The following is an 11,393-nucleotide window of genomic DNA, read 5'->3' as shown; positions in this document are numbered from 1 at the left end:
TACCAAGTTGTTAAATGTTTCCTAAAAACTTTGGAATATTCATGTCAAAAGGGCGCTTACTTTTCATATTTTAGTTCACAGTTAAGTTAAATTTCCGCACCAAAAGTATTACAATAAAATCAAACCAGAAAAGCAACTGACACTCCATAAATAAAGAAAAATACTCAAGCAAACTTTTTGTGCCATAATCTTTTTTGGATAATAAGTTATCAGGTTGCAAAGGTGTTATAAAGTTAAAAAAAGAGAGCCATATACTTTGCGAGAAAAAAAAGCACCTGTGTTGACATTAAAATAATACAAAAATTTAATATAAAATGTTGAAAGGTATTTTTTTTTTATATTAAAATTGACAAATAAATAAGCAACATTCTTAATAAGGAAATAATGGTAAATAAATTTTTCTTCATTTTTATTAACATCAAAAAAATAAAAATCGATAACACTAAATAAAACTTCTGAAAACTACCTTTTTTATTCAACTGTTTTTGTTTAAATATCATAGTTATAAATCTAGATATTGGTTTTTCTTGTTATCACCTGCTTTGGTCCAACTGTTAAAGGTATAAAATTTTGAAAAAATAATATTTTAAATTTCATACTTAAAATATTTCATAGTTTTTACAGAGTACAGATCTCGCTATGTAGGGTTAAGAATTCTTCTGGTGTTAATAAAGCATTAGGAAATATAAAGTTCTTAGGTTTAATAAAGTGATTATTTTTCTGTACGCATAAAAGTTGCTTTGAATTTTAAAGCAAATTAAACCACAAATTATTTGAAGTTTTATTGATTATGAAAAACGCTACATGTAAATTTATTATGCAAAACTATGATTTAAAAATTTTTTTTTCTTAATCATTCTAAATTTTATTTCGTTTCTACACCCTAATAAAAAACCCTAATAAAAAACCCTAATAAAACACCCTAATAAAACACCCTAATAAAAGGAGTTAAACAAAGACCATTTTAAGGAAGTAAACCTTTAAGTATATTTCTACGTTATTTAACTAATTCAATTCATTTTTAAATGCGCTATAAATTTAAATACTTGACCTACTGTTTATTTTTAATTTAGCATTAAAATTTGATAAAAATTTTCTTCTCCATTCAATGAAAATATATATATATATATATATATATATATATATATATATATATATATATATATATATATATATATATATATATATATATATATATATATATATATATATATATATATATATATATATGTATATAATATAACTCGTTGTATAGATATCATTAAAACACTGCATTAAAATCGTGTTTAAGTAAGACAATTTTTTGTAAATAATTTGTATTTTCCTTTTATGTTTCTTTGTTTGTAGTTTATTTTGAGTTGCTTCTAAGCTTAAAAAAGTCTTTCAGAAATTTGATGTTTCAAGTTATATATTGTTAAATATCAGCCATATTTTACTTTATACCTTACAAAACATTTTCAAATAATAAATATATATAATAAATCATAGAAACTGTATATGAAATTACGAGAAACTACATGATAAATAGGAATTGGTTCTACCAATCCCTTAAGCAACTTAACTTGAAAATAAATTGTAGTCCGGTGGTAAGAGTTCTGGCTCAGAACCAAGTGGTCCGAGGTTCGACGCCAACTCTAGCCCAATCTATGACAAGACCGTTAGGACTTCTGGGAGCACCTTAATAACTCAAAAAAAATACTATTTTATTTAAGCTATTTTGTTTCTAATATTTAAGTAAATTGCATACCATGTATATATTAGCCATCCATGGGGCCGTAGATAAACAGACCTATGATATATACGTTTAAATCAAACACAACTTTAAGTAAACTTATGAAACTTCTAAAAACATACTATATCTCATCATAGAGTGTTGTGCATAAAAGATAGGTATTATTACAGAACCTTGAAAGTTTTATAGACAGATTTTTGGCATCTCATCTCTTCATAGCCCCTTTTTCCCCCTACCCCTCCCCAGTTTAATAAAACTTGTCTACGTCAATACATTAGATTGACTTAAAATTCCAGTAGCTTACACTCATCAATATTGTTTGGGGTAGTACAAACAAATCTAAACTCAAATGTCTCCTCAAACAACAAATCATGCAGCACGCATTATTTATTTTCAAAATCGCTTCACAAACGCTAAACCTCTTCTATAAAGTTGATATTTATGAAATAAATGTATTCAAAGTTACACAATTTATGTTCCAACATCAGTTTAAAAAAACTCCGAAGGTTTTCGAAAATACTTTTCCTAAAATATCAAACCGATACAACACTCGATCAACCGGAAATTATAAAAAACCTTTCCCTATATATAACTTACAAGCTTTGCCATTTCCTATCGTGGCCCAATGCTATGGAACCATTTTACAAGCATGAGTTGTAAACTAAGAGAAGCCAATACCTCTCAAAAATTCAAAAAGAACATAATTGAACTAATTATCAATCAAGATTCCTTACTTGATTTTTTCTAACAATAAACTTTTACTGTCTTTTTTATTATCAAAGGTTACTGATGATAAGATTTTATCTTCTTCAGGTTCTCCAGTTTTGAAACTACTATATATGATAAAGTGTATTTTGTATTTAATATTTTTAAATACTTTATATGTCGGAAATCATATTTAATTGTAAATAGTTGCTTGACAAAAATAAATAAATAAAATAAAAAATAAAATCAATACCAAACTCGTTCAAAAAAATAAGACAATTGTAACTTATTTGCGTATTTTACAAAATTTTTATTTTAGTAGGGTATATTAATTTATATTATTTCATTAAAATATGTATTTAATTGAAAATTATTATTTTTTAAAGCCTGTGACATGACCGACGACACGGGTTTCGAAGTGGGGGGCACATTAGTCATTTTTAAAAAAAGTCCTCTTTATCCTAAATTTTCTAAAAAAAAAAATTCCTTTAGAAAAAAAGTGAGGGCATGTGCTCCCCCCTCCCCCGTTGTTGTCGACACTGTGTGAACAAATATTATCCAGCAAACGAAAGTCGTTTTAACTGTTAATAATTTAGACTTGATTTATACTTTTTGTGTGGAGACAAAAAAAAAAATATTCAAAAAACCTTTTTATAAAACATCCATAAAAACGAGGATGTGCTTGTTAACAATAAACCAAAACCAAATTTAAAAATGTAAGTTTTACAAATAAGTTTATAGTTTTTAAATAATTTTTTAATGGAATAAGATTTTCTTCAAAATTTTTTACAGATGAAATCACAGAGAATAATTTTTGGTGTAATTTAACAACTACAACAAAAAAGGTTTTCCATTACCACCATTACATTAAATATAAGTTTGTGACAAAAATAATTATAATAACAAAACTATTAATCCTAAAATTAATGATCATATATTTAAAGTGCTTAGGAAATGTCTGTTAAGGATAATGTCACTCAAACGAAAACCTAATAATGATAAAAATAATTATAATAACAATATTCTAAGAAAAAAGTAATTTAATTATTTATTTAACTGATTTAACTATTTATTTAGCTACTACCCTAGATAAAATACACGACTAATCCTATTAAGCAATTAGAAAGTCGTATTGGTAAGTTAAGTCGGCTTATACGTCTAAGTTCTAAGCGAGTAGAGATCGTGCTTGGATACGAAAAAATTTTTTACAGAATGACGTGAGAAATATTAATTATTCCGATTTTCGAGAAAAAAATCTTATTCCAACATTTACGAAAATTTCTCAGATTTACTAGGTAACTATGGTTCAATTCGAGAAATTTTTATTAAATTATCAAAGTATTAGGTTTATTAGTAGTAGTATAACAATTGTTATTTAAAATGACACACTTGGCTACTTGGTTCAACAATGAGTTTGGAAAAATTAGGTCTACTATCTGGTTCTACACCTTTCTCAAACTTTATAAATTCAAGCACACTAAATACAGAAGTGGATATGTTTTACTTTTGTATTTGTTAAAAAATCAAGTTCTCCAGGCAGTTGTGCATTAGTATACGAGAAAAAAATACGTTTCTTTCCGGTGGCATCATTTTTTTGACCGAGAAACAGCCTTTTGATAAAACTTTCTTTTCATCTTGTCCTATACTTTTAAACATAGCTTTTTGAGCAATGAAGGAAAACTTCTTTGGTTATTATAGTTAACTTGGTGAAGGTATAACTTCTTAAAACTTTTTTCCATTCATCTCGTAATGATCTCCATTTCATTTTCAATGGTTTGTTAAATGCAACATCTGGTGGCTGATACATATGAGTTGAATTTTTAGGAAGGCATACAAAATCAATATTAATTTCCAGTAATAAGGGAGAGTGGGGTATTGGCAAACAGTTAAGCGGTAATGCGAATTAAAGTCACCAATTATACGATTTATTGATTATCAATTAGTCTAACTACTCAGTCATAAATCCTCAATTTTCATCCTTATATTAAAATAAAAATTTTGGGCAAAAATAAAACCATCGGTTTTTGGAATTATCCTAGGTACGTGGGGTAATTCCGAACACATCGGATGTAATCCAAAACACTGTTGTGTAATAACGAATAAAATGCTAATTGTAATAATTAAGTGCAAAAATTATACTATTAACCAGATTAATTATTAACCAGATTTTGTTCTGTTGTATTTTCTCTTCCTCTCACTAAGCGTCGTTCTCCAGCTAAACAAGGAAATGGGTTAATGACCCGAAAACCATTGCATATTTTAAAATACAAATATCATATATTTAATCTTTAAAAACTTTTTTTTTTTTTTTTCAGGATTAATTTAGTTTACCGGTAATAATAAGTTGTAAACTGATAGTTTTTTTATTGAACATTAAAGGACATTTGTTTATTATATTATTTTGATTTTTATAACTATCAACAAAAAAGGTTTTAAAAGAATAATTTGACTCGGTTCTCTTACAGTTCACATCCGTAAAAGTGAATTGAAGTATCTTACTACAGAGATAGCCAGAACATTTTTTTACTTATAAAAAATCGATTAGTAGCATTAAATTTTAATTAAATAAAAAACTAGCAACCTTTGTAGTAACATGATTCAATCCATTTGGCTTTGCAGACTGAAATAAATAAGAAAAAACTATTATAAAAAAACTTTTTTTGACATTTTTAGATTTTTATTTAATTTAACATATAATTAAGGAGATAATATATAAATATCGGTTGAGCACGATGAAATTAAGCACCTTTTAACTGTTACTTACTCAAAAACTACTTGACAAATTTTTTTAAGCTTTTTGCACACGGAAGCTAATGTGTTGTTGTTTGATTGTAATGATAATAAGTATTGGCTATCATTGCTATCGGATTAAAATGAGTAAACAAATATTAAATCGAATAAAAGTTTTAAAAAATATTCTTTAAAATCCTACATTGTCACAAGTTGATCGGTGTTTCTCGATCATAAGTTGGATTAATTTTACGGCAATATAAACAGACTCAATCTATTAAAAGAGAAGCTGGAACTGGAAAAAAGAAAGGTTTAAAAGATAAAAAAAGATAAAGCAAAATCAATCATTCGCATAAAAGCAAATCTATGTAAGTCGCAGAGAGATCTTGCAAGAAAATTTAAATGCAGCCAAGCTTTGAAAAAAATTGTACTTAGATTTCAAAAATATAAAGCATATAAAACGAAAACTCCAAAATAATATATTGATGGAGAAATTAAAGCAATTCGTCGTTTAAATAAGCTACATAAACTTTTAAATTGAGAAAACTGGTGCATAGTTAAAGACGACGAATCCTATTGCGAAAGGACTTTTCACAATTGCAAGGGCAGCAATATTTTTATTAGTCGAAATGTTACCAAAAAATTCAAGTATATTAAAACTGAAAAATATACTCCCAAGTTCCTTATATAGTAAGCAATTTACTCCTGAGATTTTATTTTTGTAATTGTAAGCCTAATTTTTATCATAATGATCTTATCCCCACATAATTTAATTTTGGTTGGTGGTCTAACCCCCTTTCCCCCAATTCCATTCACGCACGCGAACGTAATCGCTTTTTTTTCCCCCGCTGTTCAACCTTTATAACCTTAACAGGCTATAAACGCGTGCAGCGTTCAACTTTTATTAATGGACAAGTGAAAGTAAACTACCACCTCGACTTTTTGCGTTTGTGTACATACACTTTTTGGACCCTACCCCCATACGCACTCGTACGCAAATTACTTAACTTGGAGCATTCCCCTCCTCCTTCCTCAGTGCGTACGTAAATATATGGATGGCCCCAAAGTTAAAAAATGTCAAAGAAATCTAAAATAAAAAGTAAAAAAAAATGTTAAAGAAATGTTAAAGAAATGTGAAAAAAAAACCAGTTCAGTGATTCCATAAATTTTGTAAATGAGATTTGTGAAATAAATAAGGAGGCAGAATGTTTCCCGCTGCTGAACCAAAAAAGATTATAGATATTGTCTTTGTACTGTCTTTAACTCGCTCTGGGTATTTTGTTCCATGCCTGAACAAACATATGACAACACCAGGACCATCTGTTGCAATTGTTTCATCAAATTCCAAAGTTCTTGAGGCATCTAAAATGTTTTTATTTTCATCTTTCAATAAATGTTTTAAATTATTAAAGATATTTATGATTTTTTTTTGTTCATTCTCCTCCCCAAGGCCCAGAAGGCCACCACAGACAAGGAGGCTACTAAATTGTGTTTATAACCCTCTCTCAACTTTATAACTCCGAAACACGAACCTTGACGAACAAGGCTGCTGCGCTGAGAAACAAGTTGAGCGCGGTCCTACCAGGGACGTGGTGAGGATCGAACTCGGAACCTCTCGCTAATGAAGCGAGCGCGTTACCACTACACCACTACCTCATATAATTGATTTATATATATTTGAATTCAAAAGTATCTAAAGCTTAAGCTCAGATACAAACATATAACAACACCAGGACCATCTGTCGCATTTGTTTCATCAAATTTAAAAGTTCTTGAGACATCTAAAATGTTTCCATTTTCATCTTTCAATGAATGTTTCAAATTATTAAAGATATTTATGATTGAAATGATTGTGAAGGTTTCTAGAGCTTAAGCTCTTGATACTTTCACGATAACTTGTGGGGTACCCTAGGGTTCAATTTTAGGATCGTTATCATTTTTATTTTATATAAATGACTTATATTTAGCATCAAAAATAATAAACACTATCTTATTTGCAGATGACACTAATTTATTTTATACTCAGAAAGATTATTACTCATTTTAAAATTTTTAACGAAGAATTAAATAAGATCAACAAGTGGTTTATAAGTAACCGACTTTCAGTAAACGAAAGTAAAACAAAATTCATCTTAGTCCATAAACCGGTTAGTTAGTAAAGCCGATAATATTCCTCTTAAATTGCCCAATCTTTTAATCAATAACAATAATTAAAAGGGAATTGATTATAAAATTTCTAGGAGTGCTTTTAGATGAAAAATTTTAAGGAAAGTCAATATGGCCTCGGAAACAAAATTATTTTTTTCTGATTAAGAAAGAAATACTGCTGTGATGAAAGCAATGGCAAGTTTTGTATTTGATTGGTGTATCAAATCACTACTTAATTCATAGTTTTCTGAAGCAGCAGTTCTTGGACGAATTTTAAAACATTAGGAGGACATGGAAAAACCAAAAGGAGGACAAAGGAGGATATCTTAGAAGACTTCGATCTTCTAGCCTTGGTACTGACACCGGATGAGAACAAGCAACAAACTATGTTATATAAGAACAATATATGTTACAGTACACGAAGATACTGGGTAAATTGCAGGTATAATAAACTATTACTTAATAAAAATAGAAACGGAATAATATTGAAAGTGTCGTAACAACAATAAACATCATAAAGGTATCTTAAATTATCTTTAACGTGTTTTTTTGCTGACTACGCATCTATTTAATTAAGTTGTTGCAAACTCGCGTAACTTTCTCCAAATTACAATTGCATTTAATACTTTTCAATAATAAAAAAAAGAATGTATCGTTCAGGTATACAGTGTTTTAACAGATTATATTATTTAGAATAAGATGTTAGTCTAATAACATGTTCTCGGGGGAGCCAATTTTACACAAAACATTTTCGTTAGTGATCATATGTTTAAAAATTTAAATCGTTAGTGATCATATGTTTAAAAACTTCTCATAAGTAAGGTTCTTTAAACTATAATTTGTAAGAACGATGTCCTTTACAGAGTAAACTAAAAGTCCGTTCCTTTCCTTTGTCCATTGAGGATTAATCAACGAGAACACTCTTTACATTTCGGTTGTGTAGCACCTCTAAGAAACAACTCGCATTTAGACAAGTTTTAAAAAACAAAACCCACTGCTCCTGCAAAGGTATTTCAAAAAACTGCTGATTTTTGCCATGTACAAATGGTTTTAGATTACAGTTCTTACGTCAGAGTTATCTCGTTGTAGAAGCGGCCATGCTCTCATTTTGTTTTGCTTTGGTATTTTTCATTATTTTATGTGATATTAGCCATAAGAAAGAGAATTTAAATTACTTTATTATTTTAATTGCAATTTATTTCGAAAAAAAATTTATTCCCACCATTTATTTGACTTAATTGACTTATTTAATTTCAAAAATGTATAAGTCGATTTTAGTCGACAGTCAAATTATTAAAAAATCGTAAACAACACAAGTTATTACTTATCTGGTCTAGTTATTGGATTTCCCCGATTATTTGAATTTATCGCATTAGTTGTGTTTACGAATTTACCACATTGAATTGAGGTCACGACTTTCCGAGAATTTCTTGCTTAGTCTTGAACTTAAAGTCACATTTTTAAACTTAAACTCTTTTAAACTCTTGAACTTAAAGTCAATTTTTTTGAAAAGATGCTGACTTTTCCATCCTTGTAAAGCCAGCACAAAGGTTGTTAAACATGTTTTTAGACTTGTGCATTATAGTGTATTACACTTCTTAAAAATCTTTTCTATTCTTTCTGTTACTTAGTTAAAATACTAATAAAAATACACTTTTCAGTTGAATTTTATTAGTATTTTAACTAATTTACCATCTTTAACATCATAAAATGGCCGCAGAGTTTGCACATCTACAGACATGCACTGCATAAATGTATAAATTTAAACATAAGCAAAACATTTTCGAAAAACTTTATTTCTAAAAAGCAGTATACATTTTCAAAAAACTTTTGATTAAGACTATTTACGGAAATGGTCAGGGTAGCAACATCAGTTTTTGCTATGTCTAATAACATCTGTCCAACAACATCTGTAAATATAATGAGGTATAATAATATATGTCCAACAACATCTGAGATTTCATTGATGTCTAATAACATCTGTACAAAAATTAAATGAATATTACAGATGTAGTTACATCTTTTAAATTATTAAAGTGTAATAACATCTGTGCAACTACATCTTTGCCAAAGATGTAATTGGTTTAAAATTGTTGTAAAATCCAAAGACTTTGGAAGTTACATCTTTTAAATTATCAAAGTGTAATATCTGTGCAATTACATCTGTAGGTTTTAAGGTGAAGTTATTTTAAGATGAATTAACTAATAATGCATTACTTTGACCAGATGTTATTACATATAGAAATTTTTCAGATGTAACTACATCTGGAAAAAATATTCACTAATAATGCATTATTTTAATCAGATGTAGTTACATATAGGATTTATTTCAGATTTAATTACATCTGGAAAGAAATATTAACTAATAATGCATTATTTTAACCAGAAATAGTTACATATGGAAATTTTTTCAGATGTAGCTACATCTGGAGAAAATTCTTCCAGACGTTATTGGACAGATGATCTTGGACTACTCCGCAGATGTTGTTGGACAGATGTAGTAATCTTTTACCTACGGAAACTTTAGGACCCCCTAAAATATTTTTTTCAGACTTTATAGGAGTTTAAAAAAAATAATTAAAAAATATCTCATTTCAATATAAAGATATTAGGAAAATTTTTAACTTTTTGGAGTTTACAAACCTAAAAATCAATTCTCTGCTCACATTTATTTTAATTTCATAAACATGTTTTATATAGAATGGTTTTATATAGTAAGAAATAGCAAATAACATAGTCAATATTTTAATAAAAAAAAAGTTTAAAAAGAATATTAAAATAGTTCATTGTACAATGGTAAAATATTAATCTAGTTTATTGTACAAAAACTAGATTAGTATTTAATTTCTATACTCATGAGTAAACATTAAAACCTAATATTTTTTATGGTTTTATATTACACATTATACAAGTATATATTACACATTATACAAGTACCTGATTTATTAACAACAATTACCATAAATTATAACTTTTTGACAGAAGTTGTCAAAAATATTAAATAATATTTATCAATTACAATTTTCCAGGAGCTGTAGTAAAAGATCATGTTTCGTGCGATCGGGATTATGCAAAGGTGGGTTGCTTCAAAGAGTTTCACAATGCAACGGCCCATAATTTATTGATTACTGATAAAGATGATCAAAGTGATGCATATCAAGGGTTTGAACTCGATTGGGATAAAATGAAGGAATCAATACATAGGTATCCAGCCATCTTTTTTTTTCATGTCAATGAATGGTTATATATCATAACATATTGCATGAATAACACAAGAAAGATGCTTCTTCATTCTTTAAATGTTTGCTTAAGTTTAAAATGATTTTAATTAAAAAAGCTGCATATAAAAAAATATCTTTTTCATATTAGCATAGCATGTAGATGCTCACAAAAATCACAGGAAGAAGGATATGATTTTTTCTACATTATTCATTGGGCAGAGTGTTGGTCAAGCAAAACTTTGGGTGTTATTCTAGATATTGATAAAGTGTCACAGAGATCTTCCAAGTGTTTCAATGCAAATTTTTTAGAATGTGACGATAAGCATGTTGAAGAATGTGTTGGCGGATCTGAAGAAAAAACAAATGCTGTCTACCTCTATAAAATTTTAAAAGGCTATAATAGTTCAGAACCAGGTAAATATTTTTGCTAAAGTTGTTTATTGTGATTATTTTTCTGAAGCAGTTATTGATGCATAGCAAAGGAAACATTGTAACTTCTGTTTTTTTTGAATTTCTATTTATAAATCTTTGAACAATAGTAGTAAATATAGTTTGTTAGTTTTTCTGGTTTTTTGAATAAATTATGCTAAAAACTGGATTTTAGATTCATATAATGGAGATTCATCATATATTTCCATTTATTAAAGGCTGTTTTCATACTACTAAACTCATTTATTTTCATTTATTTTTTAAATCAATCATCATTTTATTTCATATTATAATTTACATTGTATCGTATATGCCTAATGAGCATTTGTTTTAAAAAATTATGTTCTTAATGTCTTTTAAACGTCTTCTAAAGTCCTAAAATTTAGAATATTTAGAAGACGTTAAAAAAATGTTTAAAAGATGTTCAG

General features: G+C 27.8%; 1 protein-coding gene across 3 annotated transcripts in view; it reads left to right on the top strand.

The window, feature by feature from the left end:
• The first annotated feature begins 253 nt into the window (after positions 1-253).
• LOC100212432 (uncharacterized) overlaps positions 254-11,393 on the top strand; it is a 58,717-nt gene continuing 47,577 nt past the window's right edge. Inside the window, exons 1-4 of one of the 3 annotated variants that reach the window (XM_065800087.1) lie at positions 254-387; positions 515-560; positions 10,345-10,519; positions 10,685-10,950. In XM_065800087.1, the coding sequence (XP_065656159.1) occupies positions 385-387; positions 515-560; positions 10,345-10,519; positions 10,685-10,950 (490 nt within the window). In that variant the 5' untranslated portion in view covers positions 254-384. Of the gene's footprint in view, positions 388-514; positions 561-8,709; positions 8,866-10,344; positions 10,520-10,684; positions 10,951-11,393 lie in introns of those variants that run through there. The other 2 variants (XM_065800089.1, XM_065800088.1) reach the window with 2 other exon arrangements.

Source organism: Hydra vulgaris, chromosome 06 (genome assembly GCF_038396675.1).
Source record: "Hydra vulgaris chromosome 06, alternate assembly HydraT2T_AEP".
Taxonomy (NCBI): Eukaryota; Metazoa; Cnidaria; class Hydrozoa; order Anthoathecata; family Hydridae; genus Hydra; species Hydra vulgaris.
Note: the sequence above shows the minus strand (reverse complement) of the source record. Positions and strands in the feature narration are given on the sequence as shown.